Source organism: Haematobia irritans, chromosome 1, assembly GCF_050003625.1.
Source record: "Haematobia irritans isolate KBUSLIRL chromosome 1, ASM5000362v1, whole genome shotgun sequence".
NCBI classification, from domain to species: domain Eukaryota; kingdom Metazoa; phylum Arthropoda; class Insecta; order Diptera; family Muscidae; genus Haematobia; species Haematobia irritans.
The window spans coordinates 143,542,232-143,562,012 of record NC_134397.1 but is presented as its reverse complement, the minus strand read 5'-3'; the positions used below and the strand labels follow the sequence as shown (position 1 = coordinate 143,562,012).

Here is a 19,781-nt window from a genome sequence, read left to right as displayed (position 1 = left end):
GTTCCCAAAAATAAATTTAAAGATTCTACCATGAAGACTAGGACAGATTCTGGACTTATAACAACCATTTTTGTTTGAGTTTTAGAGGAATGACAAACAAACGCCTTGATTTGAAAACCAAAATCTGTAGATTTTTACCCCCATTATGCTAATGATTAGAAGAAATAAAATATGGAAATTTTGCTTTTAGTTTCATGCAATTTTCACGACCAGTGCGCCTTCTATACCCTCAAGAAGTGACATCGGTCTATATGGAGGCACTATATAAGGCCAAGGAGTTAAATTGGGAGATCTGTCTCTTTGGGTGCTATGCCAAAAACATGCGCCGATACACACCAAATTCATCACACCTAATTATGGTTCTGAAAAACCTACAGAATCTAGACCCCAAATCGGAGGGAGGGTTTATAGGGCGATATATCAAAAATTCTACCGATACACAATATATTCGGAACATCTAATTATGGCCCTAAAAAACCTCTAGATTTCAAATTTCAGGCAAATCGGAAATAAACTATGGTTTCTAGAAGCCCAAGAAGTAAAATCGGGTGATTGGTCTATATGGGGGCTAAATTAAAACATGGATCGATGGATCCTATTTTCGGTAAACCTAGTTTTGGTCATAAATAACCTCTAGATTTCAAATTTCGGGCAAATCGGATAGAAAATACAGTTTCTAGAAGCTCAAGAAGTAAAACCGGGAGATCGGTCCATATGGGGGCTATAGCAAACCATGGACCGATACTCCCAAATTTCTCTACTAAAATACCTGTAGATATCAAATTTCAGTTAAGTCGGATTGATAATACGGTTTCTAGAAGCCCAAGAAATAAAATCGGGAGATCGGTCTATATGGGGGCTATACTAACACATGGACCGATAGGCACCATATTCGGCACAACTATTTGTGGTTCTAAAGTACCTCTAGATTTCAAATTTCAGGCAAGTCGGATAGAAAATACGGTTTATAGAAGCCCAAGACCCCAAATCGGGCGGTCGGTTTATATAGGGCGTATATCAAAACCGATATAGCTCATCTTCGAACTTGACCTGCCTGCAAACAAAAAAACGAATCTGTGCCAAATTGCAAGACGATATCTCCATTATTGAAAGCGGTAGCGTGATTACAACAGACAGACGGATATTGTTATATCGTCTTAGAATTTCTCCCTGATCAAGTATACATATATACTTTATATAGTCGGAAATCGATATTTCGATGTGTTACAAACGGAATGACAAACTTATTATACCCCCATCACCATTCTATGGTGGTGGGTATAAAAGAAAATCCGAAACTCCCAAACAATATTCACTTTAAGCCATGCTTACATTGTTTTTTCCAAGTAGTTTTCGAGATATCGTTCAAGTTTCGAAAAACAAAATGAAAATTAAAAAAAAATTGTTCTTTAAAAATTTCTAAAAATAAAAATTGGACAAAAATCACGGTTTTGGTATAAAACAGTTAGTTAAATATATTTCGAATAAAATGAGCTTTATTTCATTACAATAGGTGCAAAACTTTTGATTTTGTTCAAAATTTACTGAATTTATGTTAATTTGAACATAACGGTATATCTCGAAAAATCGAGCTGATAGAAAAAACAAAGTGCAGACTTGAATTCAGCGTCCCAAAATAACCTTAAAACAATATTCAGTTCTTAATCAACGGAACCATTGTTCCCTTGTGTAATCGTGCCTCGTACACATACATATCGTTTTTGTGAAGTGTCCCACTTAAGATGTATTCTGGACTAAATATATAATATTGGACTCAAAAATAATATTTTGCTCTATAAGTGAACGTATTCCTTCTCTGGAAACACGATCGAATTCGAGATAATGATTTTCTTTCAAATGGGGTTTTATTCGATATAGGAATAGGACATAAATAAATTTCTACACTGAAGGAGGAATTTTCTTTCCTGAGGGACGAAATTTTAGACAAGCAATTTGTTGCTGACGGAAATAAATTTTCTTTAGACGCAAATAAAAAATATTGTGGTTGCATCGCTTGTCATAAATTCGAGTTTATGTGATCTGAAAGAAAATATTTTATGAGAATGGGGAATTTTGTTTGTCTGAAATTTCGTTTCGGAGGAAAGTATTTGTTCTTTGTGTGAATGTAAGACATTTTAATTTTTGATCGGTTTATATAGAGGAGTCTATAATAAATTATGAAACGATATGAACCAATTTTCCCGTGGTAATTAGAAGGCCAAATTTCAAGGGGATTGGATGAAATTGGATGAGGACTCAGAAGTAAAATCTGGGGATCGGTTTATACGGCGTATGTACCAAATTATGAACCGATATCATACCAAATTTCAACTTCATCGAATGAAATGTGCACCTTCCTGGGACTCCGAAAGTTACATTTGGGGATCGGTTTATTTACTGGTTATATATATTTAGGAACAGGTATATACCACTTTTTGCATGGTTGCACCTAATTTAAACTGGGTCGAATGAAATTTGCCCCTTAAAGAGGCTTACTAAGGCAAATATTAGGAACGGTTTATATGGTAGCTATATATATATGGATTATGGATCGATATAACAGGTTAGTTGATAAGTCCCCGGTCTGACACATAGATGGCGTTGCTAGTATTAAATGCATATTATTTTTATATAGTACCAACCTTCAAATGATTCGTGTCAAAATTTGACGTCTATAAGTCATTTAGTTTGTGAGATAGAGCGTCTTTTGTGAAGCAAATTTTGTTATTGTGAAAAAAATGGAAAAAAAGGAATTTCGTGTTTTGATAAAATACTGTTATCTGAAGGGAAAAAAATACGGTGGAAGAAAAACTTGGCTCGATAATGAGTTTCCGGACTCTGCCCCTGGGAAATCAACAATAATTTATTGGTATGCAAAATTCAAGCGTGGTGAAATGAGCACGGAGGACGGTGAAGGCAGTGGACGTCCGAAAGAGGTGGTTACCGACGAAAACATCAAAAAAATCCACAAAATGATTTTGAATGACCGTAAAATGAAGTTGATCGAGATAGCAGAGGCCTTAAAGATTTCAAAGGAACGCGTTGGTCATATCATTCATCAATATTTGGATATGCGCAAGCTCTGTGCAAAATGGGTGCCGCGCGAGCTCACATTTGATAAAAAAAAATAAATAAATTTAAGATAAAAGCGCTTCAAATATAGGCTAAGACTTATTTAGAGAATTTAGAATTTGGTTTAAAGTTTTTTTTTTGGAATAAAGAAAAAAAGTTTTACTTCGAAGTATCCGTCATAATTTGGATTTTTAAACTGGCATTTCTTTGTACGTGAATAGCTTTATTAATATACCACGACAAGAGAATGAAATTTCGATAAATGGAATCTCTATCTTAATTGTAATTTTATTCATCTTAGATTTGAAGTAACATAGGTCGCTGAAAAATGTCTTTATTTTAAAGAAGCCGCATCTTTGGCTCGGAATCAATACCAAAATCCTTAAGGGAAGGTCAAAATCTTTGGATCCAAGTAATCTTTTTTTTTTATTGCACACAAAGCTACATTTTTACCAACGAACCTTATTTGGAAATTGCTTTTCGCCATAAAAATTTTCGCTCGGAAGTATAGTATATTACTTTAGTGATTAGTGTAGACGTTTACTTAAAACAATACCCAGCGACACATAAACATTAATTTCTCTCTTGGGAAAGAAATTTTAATGCAACGGGGTTTTTTTGTTTTTCTTATGCTATGTCCTTCAGGTTAAACAAAGTTCGTTTGGGCCAAACGTTGCAACGGGTACCATTAGCCAATATTTATTTACCTTTACATTGATAATTTTACCAATGAAAGAAAATGTTGTTGTTCTAAAATTTCGTTTCGGTAGAAAGAGAAAAACTTAACAAATGTGTGCTGTGTATGGTTACGATATAGTCATCTTTAGGTCTTGCAAATATCAAAGGACCTATGGCTGTTATTTTTTTAAAACAATCAACGGCTAGATTACACAAACACAAACAAACATTCAGATATGTTCTCACAGGTCCTTTGTTTGCATATGTGGAAGAAACAAATGAGCTGTAAAAGGAACAGAACAAATAACTATGCTTGAGAATATGAAAAAATCGTAAAAGCAAATATGCATTGAAACAGTACTGTTCGGCTAGTGCTGTTTCAATTTCATTCTCCTATTTATAAATCAATGATTTACTTGGACGGAAGAAACATACTTGTTCCCTCAGACACGTGTATTGAAAAAAATTTGCGACTAGCGAAGAAAAGTAATTCATGCGTTTTCTGGTATACTTCAAAATATCCCCAAGAAAATCTTTATATAGGAAACCACAAAAAACAAGTATATAATGTCGTAAGTTCAGCCAGGCCGAATCTTATGTACCCTCCACCATGGATTGCGTAGAAACTTCTACGAAAGACTGTCATCCATAATCGAATTACTTGGGTTGTGATATCTTAAAACTTCTTAACATCGTTTTCTAAATTATGAGTTACGTGGTATATATTAGACAAAAAATTTATGGAAATTAACATGAAAATTGAAATATGGGGGTCGCTTTTATGGGGGCTATATAGAATTATGAACTTGATATGAACCAATTTTTGTGTGATTGGGAATCGATTTATCTGAGGGCTATATATAACTATAGACCGATATGGACCTAGTTAGGCATGGTTGTTAACGGCCATATTTGCTCCTCCAAGAGGCTCCAAAACCAAATCTCGGGATCTGTTTATATGGGGGCTATATATGATTATGGACTGATATGGACCACTTTTGGCATGGTTGTTAAATATCATATACTACCACCACGTACCAAATTTCAACCAGATCGGATGAATTTTGCTTCTCCACAAAGCACAGGAGGTCAAATCTGGGGATCGGTTTATATGGGTGCTATATATAATTAGGGACTGATATGAACCAATTCCTGCATGGTTATTGGATACCATATACTAACATCACGTACCAAATTTCAACCGAATCCGATGAATTTTGCTCTTCCAAGGGGCTCCGGAGGTCAAATCTGGGGTTCGGTTTATATGGGGGCTATACATAATTATGGACCGATTTCGACCAATGTTTGCATTGGTGTTTGAAGCCATATACTAACACCACGTACCAAATTTCAACCGGATCGGATGAATTTTGCTCCTCCAAGAGGATCCGGAGGTCAAATCTGGGGAACGGTTTGTATGGGGGCATTATATAATTATGGACCAATTTTCCATTGTTGTTAGAGACCACGTGCTAACACCACATTCCAAATTTCAACCGAATCGCATGAATTTTGCTCCTCCAAGAGGCTCCGGAGGTCAAATCTGGTGATCGGTTTATATGGGGCTATATATAATTATGAACCGATACTGACCTATTTTTGCATGGCTGTTAGAGACCTTATACTAACACCACGTACCAAATTTCAACCGGATCGGATGAAATTTGCTTCTCTAAGAGGCTCCTCCATCCAAATCAGGGCGTCGGCTTATATGGGTGCTAAAGGGTGATTCGGTCAAAATTTGGTCAAGGGAAAACGCGTGTAAATCGGTGAAATCGTTTATTTAAAAAATCAAATTAAAATTCTTTTTCAAGTTCAATTAGTATAAAATTCAGGAAAAATATTCAGTTAGGCTTTCGCTTTTCCAAATCGGAATTGCCGGGCCTCACGCTTGACACCTGTCATCAGATTTTGTACAGCCACCTTGTCCACCTTCTTCGCCGCAGAAAGCCAGTTTGCCTTGAACTGCTGCTCGTCCTTAGCAGTTTTTTTTGGTCTTCTTTAGGTTCCGCTTGACAATAGCCCAGTATTTCTCAATTGGGCGGAACTCTAGCGTGTTGGGAGGGTTCTTGTCCTTGGGAACCACCTGCACGTTGTTGGCGGCGTACCACTCCATGGTCTTTTTACCGTAATGGCAAGATGCCAAATCCGGCCAAAACAGTACGGAACAACCGTATTTCTTCAGAAAAGGCAGCAGAGGTTTATTCAAACACTCTTTCACGTAAATTTCTTGGTTGACAGTCCCGCCCGGAAGCTATGAAAATGCTGCTTTTCAAGCCACAGGTACAGATGGCTTGCCAAACCAGATATTTCTTTGCGAACTTTGACAGTTTTATGTGCTTGAAAATATCTGGTACCTTTCCCCTTCCTTTTGCCGTATAAAACTCCTGTCCCGGAAGCTGCTTGTAGTCGGCTTTGACGTAGGTTTCGTCGTCCATTACTACGCAGTCAAACTTCGTCAGCAACCAGCTTATTTGCGGCATCTCGGAGGGAGAGGTTAGGGTTTCGCTTGAAACTACCGGCAACTCTTTTTGTCGTCTTAGTGGCTTCCGGTTTTCGATTTCCCCCCGATCCAGACTTCCTGGCTGTCGACAAACGTTCCCCAAACACTTTAATTACATTTGTAACGGTTGATTTGACGACTTTTATCGATTTTGCCAGCTTTGCGTGCGAGTAGCTCGGATTTTCGCGATGCGCGAGCAAAATTTTGATACGCTGCTCTTCTTGCTTGGACGGCATTTTGACAACTGAAGAGTGAATTCCAAAATCAAAATAGGAGCAACATTCTACACACACACCTTCAAAATCAGGGGTGTTCAGGTTTTTTAAATGCAAAATTGAAAGAAATATTTACGTCAAGTTTATATTGACCAAATTTTGACCGTATCACCCTTTATACGTAAAAGTCGTCCAATGTGGTCCATTTGGAATACCATCCGACCTACATCAATAATAACTACTTATACCAAGTTTCAAGTCGATAGTTTGGTTCGTTCGGAAGTTAGCGTAATTTAACAGACATGCTTAGATCGACTCAGAATTTCGCCACGACCCAGAATATATATACTTTATTCGGTCTTAAACCAATATTTCGATGTGTTTCATCACAAAGTTATGGTGGGGGTATAATTATAAAATTGAATATTGGTTTCTACATTGTGGTGAGAACTAACATAAGTAAATCATGTGGACCCTGAAAGATACGGGGAAGATAAAATTTACAGAAATTTTGTTTGTTTTTTACATTCTTTTAAAAAACGTAAACGTTAATTACAAAATTAGTATAATATTCTTCAAAACAAAGTTTTTACCGTCAAAAGAAATTTCCAAGCAATGTTCGTTTGCACATTTTTTTTTTTTTGTTGTAAGTAAACCCTTAAACCCTTTTGCAGGGTATGTAATAAAGAATACACATTGGCAATTTGGTTTGTATCCCAGCAAAAAAAGCGTTGCTAAAAAAGTAATGAAAATGTTCTTTTTGGATCCGGAAGTGGTGCAAAATTGACGCAGAAGCGATGAATTTAACATGGGCTTGTCATAGGATGGAAGTCCTCCATTTTAACAGCCCTTGCACCGAATTTGCACCACTTCTTTAGGTGTGATCCGAATTCAATGTTTTGGATGTAAATTAAAAAATTCTGTGATATTTTGTCAAATAAATAATTTTTATAATTTTTTTATAATTTTTAATGGATTTCTAATGGAAAAGTTTGACCTCAAATATTTTCAAAAATTCACAATTTGTTCAGATTGGATTTAGCATTTGTTGACAAAATTTAAATGATTTTGTAAATATTTATGAATTCTTACTTTATTTGAAACAAAAAAAGTTAAAATTAGCCATTAAAAGTATGAAAAAACCAAATTATAAAAATTGAATCAAAAGAACTTCTTGGGTAGTTAAAATAAAAAACATCATTGGCAGTTCATTTTCTGGAAGTTGTGCCTTTAGAAGAACTTCCAAAATGTTTTTTTCTGGGCTTAAACGCAATCATTATTGATTTTGTAAACAATCGATTCAGATTAAGATATACGTGCCAACAGGGGTCTATACGGGTTCTTTCGCTCCCATAGAAAAATGTCTTAGCCAACCAGAGTCAAGAGTAAGCCTGTTGTTCGCAGGAATTTATGTGATACGAAGTAATGTTTTATTGTACTTATTGGAAAAAATCAGATTTAAATATATTAATTTGGGCAAGTACACATCCAAAGAAAAAATACTTTCATCCAGAATGAATTTTTAGACAAACGAAATTCCTCGAATTTATGCAAATTGTTGCAATTGTTACTAGCGTAAAAAGAAAACATCGTTTGTCTAAAATTTCGTTCCTAAGAAAAGAAAACTTTTCTTTCGGTGTATTAAGGTGAATTTGTTCATTTTATTCATCTTCTTTTGCAGTGAAAAATAATCCATAATTGATCAATCCGTAATACTAAATATATTAGATATTTCAAATAAAAATTTGTTACACATCAATTTATATTAGGGTAATACATATTTAGCATGTATTCTCCGCCAACTGAAAATATTCAGATTCATACTTTGCACACCAATTTTATAATTTGTTTTTATAGCCTTGACGTTTAACTTCCCTACAGTGCGAAATTTGTCATTGGCAGTTGTTATTTATCAAAAATAGTTTACATAAATATTATGGAATTTAAACGTTTAGGCTTTTATGACAATCCTGTAGATAGTCCCCCTCTTAAAATACATCCACACTTCACCTATTCCAGATGGGCTGTCCGATCTCTCGACCTATCTAAATCACGGTCACTTGTCAGGTTAGTTTTGCTTTCTTTTTTCCAAAACTGGCAAGTTAAATTTCTATCCATTCTCTTGTATATATTATGTTTTTTGTTATAAGTTTTTATTCATCGTTTCGCACTGATATACACTATATCCAAGCAAACAAAACAATAGTTTATGATCCACAAACTGTCATCCGCAAGTACGTCAAATTCGGATCAATGAATTTTACAAGATCGTGTGATGGGAAAAAAAATTATTCCATTTTCGGATTCTTGACATTTATTTATAAATTGTCCATTTAAAGATCATTTCAATGAAGAAATTTAAAAAACGACATTTTATTTATAATTTAATTTATTAAACTTTTATTTTATTAATTTGAAAAACTTTTTTCCATCCGACTGTCGCAACGCCATTAAACATGATGCATACAAGGGTTAAAAAAAAATTTTGTGATATGGATATAATATGGCATCAATACCAGTGTTGCCAGTATTTTTCTGGCTCTTGACCCCAAATTATGATGTTTTCGTCCCCAAAAATCCCCAATTTAAATTTAAATTCCTCACAAAAATCCCGAATACATTTTTGAAACAAATTTTTTTTTGTTTGAAAAAAAAAAAAAACTCACCGGTAGAAAATCAGTAATTATTTAAAAATTACATTTTTGTCAAATCCAGCAAGCTGCAATAAGATCAAGATTTCGAACCACAACACCAAGAGACTGGTGATCGTCTTCCAAATGCTGTAGGTGTGTAAATAGGAGTTCGGTCACCTTGTATTTATAGGCGAAAATTTACTTTTAAATATTCAAATAGTAAAATTGGGTGGTAGACATGTTGCCAAAATTAGTAGAATTCTACCAGAAATTTTAAATTTTTTATTGTTTTGTAGATGGGTAGAATTTTAAATTGAGGAATAAAATTTTGAAAAAAGCATTCTCTAGAAATAAAATTTTGACAAAACATTCTCTAGAAATTAAATTTTGGCAAAATTTTCTCTAGAAATTAAATGTTGGCAAAATTTTCTATAGAAGAAAAATCTTGGCAAAATTTTCTATAGAAATAAAATTTTGGCAAAATTTTCTATAGAAATAAAATTTTAACAAAACATTCTATAGAAATAAAATTTTAACAAAACATTCTGTAGAAATAACATTTTGGAAAAATTTTCGATAGGAATAAAATTTTGACAAAATTTTCTATAGAAATAAAATTTTGACAAAATTTTGACAAAATTTTCTATAGAAATAAAATTTTGACAAAATTTTCTATAGAAATAAAAGTTTGACAAAATTTTCTATAGAAATAAAATTTTGACAAAATTTTCTATTGAAATAAAATTTGGACAAAATTTTCTATAAAAATAAAATTTTGATAAATTTTAAATTTTTTATTGTTTTGTAGATGGATAGAATTTTAAATTGTGGAATAAAATTTTGAAAAAACATTCTGTAGGAATAAAATTTTGAAAAAAATTTCTGTAAAATTAAATTTTGACAAAACATTCTCTAGAAATTAAATTTTGGCAAAAATTTGTATAGAAATAAAATTTTGGCAAAATTTTCTATAGAAATAAAATTTTGGCAAAATTTTCTATAGAAATAAAATTTTGGCAAAATTTTCTATAGAAATAAAATTTTAACAAAACATTCTGTAGAAATAAAATGTTGACAAAATTTTCTATAGAAATAACATTTTGGCAAAATTTTCTATAGAAATAAAATTTTGACAAAATTTTCTATAGAAATAAAATTTTGACAAAATTTTCTATAGAAATAAAATTTTATCAAAATTTTCTATAGAAATAAGATTTTGACAAAATTTTCTATTGAAATAAAATTTTGTTAAAAAATATTAAACCGGTTTTTTGAAAAAAAAAACACAAAAATCCCCAAATTTATGGAAATTCACCACCAAATCCCCAACTCTGAAATTTCGTCCTCATTCACGAAAAAATATCCCCGATTTGGGGAAAAATCCCCAATACTGGCAACACTGATCAACACACAGGGAAGAAATATAATCACTTCAAACATGTTTGTCGCAAGCATGTTATTTTCTCGGAAATTATGTATCTGATTTGGCAAGAAAACAATTTTTTTCGGCAAAAATGTTTCATATTCCTCGTCCAAAAATAATATTATAGTCTTAAGGCGATCATATTCCTTGACTGCGTAAAGGAATAACATTTGAACTGCTTCGTTATATTCTATAAAAATAATTTACAAAAACGTTCCATGTATGTTAACTTACGAAAACCAAACGGCCCAGGTTTAAATCTCCTGGGAAAAAAATTGTCATTTCATTTCATTGATTTTAATTTTAGTTTTGCAATATTTAAATTATTTTTACCCTCAAAATGGTAAAAAAAAATCCATTGTCAAGAACTTGTCCAAACGAACTTTATCGGAATGTCGCATAAAGCATCCCTTGATGTGACTTGGAATAAATGTTTGTGGAACAACTTCCATTGTTTTTGCTGGGATGTTAATGTGAATATTTCTTAAGGCAAAATTGTACAAATTACGGTTTCTTTTCTTATATAAGTGTGTGTGTTTCTTTTTAATTAAATATTAATATTATTAACCCTACTTATATTGCATGTTTATTAAATATAAAACATAAATTGCAATAGTATATAAAAACATATTAAAACATAAACTGAAATACTATATAGTATAATATAACATAAATTGGCTTCTAGCATGTAGATTTCCATTTTTGTAATCCAATAATATTTTTCTGATGTATTTATTTTTACAATTTATATATATGTAAACTTGTGTCAGCCTAAGGATTAGTCTGAAACTATATATTCTTTTTGTGACTGAATCCAATATTGAATCATCATTGAATAATCCAACATTGAATCAGAAACAATAAACAGATTTTTCGAATTTCAATCCATTCCATCCATATCACACCGTAGTATCGATTTCCGGTTAGATAAAGACGATCTGTTGCAAACAGGTAAACTTCAATGATGGAGACTATATCCGTCCATGCCTTATATAAAAGATCAACTGTTTTGACTTAGACGCCACTAATATTATCAGAGAAATTGGAAATCTAGAGGCCCAGAAAGATATAAAGGGTGATACGGTCAAAATTTGGTCAATATAAACTTGACGTATTTGTTTCAATTTTGCATTAAAAAAACCTGAACACCACTCATTTTGAAGGTGTGTGTGTGCAGAATGTTGCTCCTATTTTGATTTTGGAATTCACTCTTCAGTTGTCAAATTTTGCTCGCGCATCGCGAAAATCCGAGCTACTCGCACGCAAAGCTGGAAAAATCGCTAAAAGTTGCCAAATCAACCGTTACAAATGTGTTTGGGGAACGTTTGTCGACAGCCAGGAAGTCTGGATCGGGGGGTAATCGAAAACCGGAAGCCGCTGAGACGACAAAGAGAGTTGCCGGTAGTTTCAAGCGAAACCCAAACCTCTCTCCCCGAGATGCCGCAAATAAGCTGGGTGTATCGTCTACAACCGTGCATCGAGCCAAAAAACGAGCCGGACTATCGACTTACAAGAAGGTTGTGACTCCAAATCGCGATGATAAACAAAATACGACGGCCAAAGCGCGATCCTGGAGGCTGTACACGACGATGCTGACGAAACCTACGTCAAAGCCGACTACAAGCAGCTTCCGCGACAGGAGTTTTATACGGCAAAAGGAGGGGAAAGGTAGCAGATATTTTCAAGCACATACAACTGTCAAAGTTCGCAAAGAAATATCTGGTTTGGCAAGCCATCTGTACCTGTGGCTTGAAAATCAGCATTTTCATAGCTTCCGGGACTGTCAACCAAGAAATTTACGTGAAAGAGTGTTTGAATAAACGTCTGCTGCCTTTCCTGAAGAAACACGATTGTTCCGTACTGTTTTGGCCGGATTTGGCATCTTGCCATTACAGTAAAAAGGCCATGGAGTGGTACGCCGCCAACAAGGTGCAGGTGGTTCCCAAGGACAAGAACCCTCCCAACACGCCAGAGCTCCCCCATTTGAGAAATACTGGGCTATTGTCAAGCGGAACCTAAAGAAGACCAAAAAAACTGCTAAGGACGAGCAGCAGTTCAAGGCAAACTGGCTTTCTGCGGCGAAGAAGGTGGACAAGGTGGTTGTACAAAATCTGATGGCAGATGTCAAGCGTGAGGCCCGGCAATTCGGATTTGGAAAAGCGAAAGCCTAACTGAATATTTTTCCTGAATTTTATATTAATTGAACTTGAAAAAGAAATTTAATTTGATTTTTTAAATAAACGATTTCACCGATTTACACGCGTTTTCCCTTGACCAAATTTTGAGCGTATCACCCTTTATGCAAAATTTAGAATAAACAACTATACAGCAGTAAGTTCGGCCGGGTCGAATCTTAAATACCCACCACCATGAATCAAATATTATAGTTTCCATTTAAAATGTCAAGGGGGTTTGATGACAGATCAAGCAGAGCAGTTCAACCAACCAGTACACTTCCCGAAGATAAATTTACAGATTATACCCATGAAGACTATATCAGATTCTGGATTTACAGAAACCATTATTGTTTGAGCTTTAGAGGAATCATTAACATCTCTTGTAAGTGTGCAAGAAAATTATACAATAACGTCTTCATTTGAAATCTTAAATCTGTTGATTTTCACCCGAGAAGTAAAATCTGAAAATTTTACATTGAGTTTCAAGCAATTTTCATGATCAGTGCGCCTTCTATACCCTCAAGAATGTAAATCGGTCTATATGGGGGCCTTACCAAATGGACCGATAAAAATTTAATCCGATGCACGTTTTTTGTGAGCCTAAAATACCAGAATATTAATTACCATTTCAGGCAAAGGAGTTAAATAGGGATATCGGTCCATATGAGGGCTATACCAAAACATGAAAATACCTCTAGATTTCCAATTTCAGGCGCATTGGCTAAAAACTACGGTTTCTGAAAGCCCAAGACCCCAAATCGGGAGGTCGGTTTATATGGGGACTATACCAAAACATGCACCGATACTCACCATTTATAGCACACCTCTTAATGGTTCCAAAATACCTCTAGATTTCCACTTTCAGTCAAATTGGATAAAAACTACGGTTGCTATAAGCCCTATACCGAAAATCGGGAGGTCGGTTTATATGGGGACTATACCAAAACATGCATCGATACTCACCATTTCTGGCACACCTCTTTACGGTGCTAGAATACCTCTAGATTTCCAATTTCAGGCAAATTGGATAAAAACTACGGTTTCTATAAGCCCTAGACCCCAAGTCGGGAGGTCGGTTTATAGGGGACTATACCAAAACATGGACCGATACCCACCATTTTTAGCACAGCTCTTTATGGTTCGAAAATACCTCTAGATTTCCAATTTCAGGCAAATTGGATAAAAACTACGGTTTCTGAAAGCCCTAGACCCCAAATCGGGAGATCGGTTTATATGGAGACTATATCAAAACTTGAAACGATGCCTGCAAACAAGAAACGATAGCGCCATTATTGAAGGCTGTAGCGTGATTACAACAGCCAGACAGACAGACGAACATGCTTATGTCGTCCTAAAATTTCTCCCTGATCAAGAATATATATACTTTATATAGTCGGAAATCGATATTTCTATGTGTTACAAACGGAATGACAAACTTATTAAACCACCGTCACCATTCTATGGTGGTGGGTATAAAAAGCCACCGTAGTGGTGGAGGCTCCTTGTCATGGTGGTACCACAATGGACTGAATAGTCACCTAAACCTAATCAACACCAATCTCCAATTTGTCTCTATTCTGTGCATTATATATGAGAGAATATTATGGAAACATGTTTCCAGTGAAAATTATTCCACGAGTTCCATGTGCATTTAAGTTCCGGCCTAGCCAAATTTTCGCCATATATTATTGTCGATCAAATCGATTTCGATGACATGATCAAACCAAATCAACCAATTATACACCCTTAAAAAAAACGCTTCTGTAATATATACCCCAAACACATTCTGCTGCAAGCATATATATTTTCGGGATTGTTCCAAATACAATATTGTTTTTATTGTTCAAACATATCGATGGCCTCATTCTAGATTACGCTAAGTCGACTTAGCATGTTATGATGGAGTTCGATGTTTTTTATTCGGAATTATGTGAATTGCATCCTGTCAAAAGTTCGAATTTATTAGACACTTCTATCAATAGTTATGGTTAATATTATATTATTGGGAGCCACCGTGGTGCAATGGTTAGCATGCCCGCCTTGCATACACAAGGTCGAGGGTTGGATTCCTGCTTCGACCGAACACCAAAAAGTTTTTCAGCGGTGAATTATCCCACCTCAGTAATGCTGGTGGCATTTCTGAGGGCTTCTCTAAGTGGTTTCAGTGCAATTTGGAACGACGTTCGGACTCGGCTATAAAAATTAGGTCCCTTGTCATTGAGCTTAACATGGAATCGGGCAGCACTCAGTGATGAGAGAGAAGTTCACCAATGTGGTATAACAATGGACTGAATAGTCTAAGTGAGCCTGATACATCGAGCTGCCACCTAACCTAACCTATGTTTAATATTGTACTAGCCTGTAAGTTTTAAGAAATGTCCAATCAAAAAAGGACAAAAAGCTTTATTCGGTCTAAAGTGGTCTAAGTCATTTTTAGCCACGTTCTATTATTACTATTTTGAGTTCGTACATACTAAAAAAATTATAATAAATATGATTTTAAGACCGAAAATAAGGGGATTTCTATCGTATACGGTTTTTGAGAAATAAAAAAAAACTTTGAACTTGTTTCCTATAAAATTCACTTTCGTACTTTGTAATGAAGACATCAATATTATTCACATTAGGCATACACTGGTAGAAACAACTTTTAATGAAATTCTCTTTGTGTATATATATATTTTTAAGGCGCCAATTGGTTACTTCCTTTCTTTTTATACCCTCCACCATAGGATATACCCCCCATCCTATGGTGGAGGGTATTAAATTTGTCATTCCGTTTGTAACACATCGAAATATTGCTCTAAGACCCCATAAAGTATATATATTCTTGGTCGTGCTGAAATTCTGAGACGATCTGAGCATGTCCGTCCGTCCGTCCGTCTGTTGAAATCACGCTAACTTCCGAACGAAACAAGCTATCGACTTGAAACTTGGCACACGTAGTTGTCATTGATGTAGGTCAGATGGTATTGCAAATGGGCCATATCGGTCCACTTTTACGTATAGCCCCCATATAAACGGACCCCCAAATTTGGCTTGCGAGGCCTCTCAGAGAAGCAAATTTCATCCGATCCGGCTGAAATTTTTTACATGGTGTAAGTATATGGTCTCTAACAACCATACCAAAATTGGTCCACATCGGTCCATAATTATATATAGCCCCCATATAAACCGATCCCCCGATTTGGCTTGCGAGGCCTCTAAGAGAAGCAAATTTCATCCGATCCGGCTGAAATTTGGTACGTGGTGTGAGTATATGGTCTCTAACAACCATGCAAAAATTGGTCCATATCGGTCCATAATTATATATAGGCCCCATATAACCGATCACCAGATTTGACCTCCGGTGCCTTTTGGAGAAGCAAATTTCATCCGATCAGGCTGAAATTTGTTACATGGTGTTAGTAAATGGTCTCTAACAACCATGCAAAAATTGGTCCACATCGGTCCATAACTATATATAGCGCTCATATAAACCGATCCTCCGATTTGGCTTGCGAGGCCTCTAAGAGAAGCAAATTTCATCCGATCCGGCTGAAATTTTGTACATGGTGTAAGTATATGGTCTCTAACAACCATACAAAAATTGGTCCACATCGGTCCATAATTATATATAGCCCCCATATAAACCGACCCCCGATTTGGCTTGCGAAGCCTCAAGAGAAGCAAATTTCATCCGATCCGGCTGTAATTTGGTACATGGTATTGGTATATGGTCTTTAACAACCATGCAAAAATTGGTCCACATCGGTCCATAATTATATATAGGCCCCATATAACCGATCACCAGATTTGACCTCCGGTGCCTTTTGGAGAAGCAAAATTCATCCGATCTGCTTTAAATTTGGTACGTGGTGATCATATATGATATTTAACAACCATGCCAAAAGTGGTCCATATCCGTACATAATCATATATAGCCCCAGATAAACCGATCCCGAGATTTGGTTTTGGAGACTCTTGGAGGAGTAAATTTCATCCGAGTGAGTTGAAATTTGGTACATTGTGCTAGTATATGGTCGTTAACAACCATGCCTAACTAGGTCCATATCGGTCTATAGTTATATATCCCTCAGATAAATCGATTTCCAATCACACAAAAATTGGTCCATATCAAGTTCATAATTGTATATAGCCCCCATATAAGTGACCCCCACATTTCAATTCTGGCTCTCTACGTACCGTGCAAAAAGTCCATATCGATTCGTAATTATTTGTAGACTTAACTATACATAACTTTTTTGTCTAATATATACCACGTATGGACTAACTCACAATTTAGAAAACGATGTTAAGAAGTTTTAAGATACCACAACCCAAGTATTTCGATTGTGGATGACAGTCTTTCGTAGAAGTTTCTACGCAATCCATGGTGGAGGGTACATAAGATTCGGCCTGGGCGAACTTACGGCCGTATATACTTGTTCTAAATTAATATATGTTTGCATCCAAGCATATTATATTTACAAAAATTTTATGTCCCAAATATATTATAGCAGTTTATGAACAATATATGCTTGCACTTAAAAATATTGTGTTAAAAATTTTCAGTTCCAAACAATTTTTACATCCAAACCTATGAAAAAGAGTCTTTTTCGTCCTTGTAGTCTTCAGAGCATTTTCCAAAAACTTTATTCGCAGAAAAAAAATATGATATGGGTAAAATGTACTATCTTGTCCGAAAATTTAACTAAATTCTATTCCAAATTTTGAGAATAAATAATTAACGAACATTTTCTGAAATTTTTGGATTTTTAGCTACCATTTGCGAATAACAAAATTGAACTATTAAGAAACAATCTCAGGCGTCAGATTATTGCCAATTTAACCACGCTATACTTCATCCTTACTATTTTTCAGAAGCGTAGGAAAAACTTCTTCTATTTGAGTTAGAATTGAACGTAGTTGTACGCCATTGAAATTTTACTGGAATTTAGTTCATAAAATTTTTGGGACATATTTGAAATAAAGAAAAAATCCTTGAGCTGGAGAAAATTTCTTATACATTTTTAAAAATAAACTAAAACATTTTTTTTTTAATTTTTGCATCAGTTTAACTGACTTTTTTCTGTGTACACACTGACGAAAAAGACTGTTTTTCATATGTTTGGCTGTAAAGATTATATGTTTGGAACTCAAATTTTTTAACACAATATTTTTAAGTGCAAGCATATAATGTTCATAAACTAACACAACATGTTTGGGACATATATGTTGATATGTTAGAACATATTATTTTTGTGGACATAAAATGTTTGTAATTATTATATGCTTAGATGCAAACACATATATTAATTAAGAAATAGCCTATAAACATATATGTGTTTAGAAAGAGAGACCTAGAGAGTATGCTGCAAGTAAAATACCCACACAAAGAAAATTTCATTAAATACAAACAATATTTTGTTTGGACCAATCCTGAAAATATATATGCTTAAAGCAAAATGTATTTGGGGTATATGTTTCAGAAGCGATTTTTTTTTGATTTTGAGTTGCCGAAAATTTTTACGGCTAAAAGATTGACGACCAATTTGGCCAATGTCTTATTTGACCATACTCTTAAGAATCTAAAAATTAATGTTTTCCTAAATTCTTAAAGTTTTAATGTATTAATATGTAAATATTTTTATATTCTGAATGTCTATAAAATATTTTAAATAATAATTATTCTAAACATTTTCACCTTTAACATTGCTTTCAACCATATGTTTTCAATTCTAATGATCTCTTTGAAAAACTCGTTCTCGTTACAGATAATGAAATGCGCGATTTGAGTGTAACATTCTATGGCAGTGCATCTACCAGAATACACCATTCAGAAACCAGAGTAATTTTAGCAGCTCTAATTATAGCATATATACGGTATTTTGCTATCTAAATGCATTCAATTTAAACCTATACAAATTTACAAAATAGAAAAAAAATACAAAAAAAAAAGAAACAAACCTATACATATAAATATATACTAGTATATTCAAGTAATCCATTTACACAATTATTTATTTATTTATTTTTTATTTTTTTGCATTTTATATGTATTCATCCATTTTTAATTTGGTTGCTCATACATTTTGATATAAGAAAAAAACAGAAAATGCATTTATATATATACACACATACATAAAAACTAAATTCATATATTTAAAACGTTTGGTATAAAAAATTTAAATAAAAAAAATCTTAGAATCATCATTTTACAATCATTACAGACCTAAGAAATTAAAAATGGATATGAGAAGGATAGAAAGAATAAATAAAAAAAAAAAAATAAACACAAAATGAGAACAAATCTACTAACATAAGTTATAGCATAAGATATGGAACTCAATCTCCCATATACGTGTATGTAATGCTTGTACGTATGTATGTGTAAGCATTGTAGTCTCCATTTATACAACATCAATGGATAAATATTTTAAGAGAAAAAAATACCATACACAACATGCAACCATTCATCGTTACGAATACACTAAAATACAAATACACCGAAATACCACACTACAAATGAATGGTAATAATACAGAAAAAATTTCTCTCCACACAACTAAAATATAGTACGGGACAAATACACAAACAAACCAAGAAAAACTTTATAAAATTGTGTAAATATTTAGATAATTTTTGTGTACATTTTTCTCGGTTTATTCAAAGCACATGTGGCTAAAACAAACTGAGAGCACACTCCCACACACAAGAAAAACAAAAACAAAACTAATGATTAGTAAATAATAATATCCATAATATTTGGCATAATTGAAATTATTCGCATATATTAATTGAAATACTATGTATAAATATGCTTGTAAGAGTATTATGCCATTGTGTGACATTGTTTAAGTATATATTTAAGAATATGCTTCAAAGGTAGTTATATTTATTTATAGGAGACATCATGACACATCAGAAAGATAATTTGATTTTTCAAACATTTTTATTGTGATTAAAAAGAAAAAAACAGAACTCATAAAACTTTTTTTAACCCCCATCAGAGGACTTTGGCTTATCATCAGGTTAAGTAGACACAAACAGAGCGTCTGTCAGGAGGCGTTCGCATACTTACATGCAAAAGACTTATGA

General features: G+C 33.9%; 1 protein-coding gene across 1 annotated transcript in view; it reads left to right on the top strand.

Annotated features, from left to right (window-relative positions):
- LOC142221942 (uncharacterized) overlaps window positions 1–18,635 on the top strand; it is a 618,143-nt gene extending 599,508 nt beyond the window's left edge. Inside the window, exon 10 of the mRNA XM_075291829.1 lies at window positions 18,458–18,635. Coding sequence (XP_075147944.1) covers window positions 18,458–18,582 — 125 coding nt within the window. The 3' untranslated portion in view covers window positions 18,583–18,635. The remainder of the gene's footprint in view (window positions 1–18,457) is intronic.
- The last annotated feature ends 1,146 nt before the right edge of the window (window positions 18,636–19,781 follow it).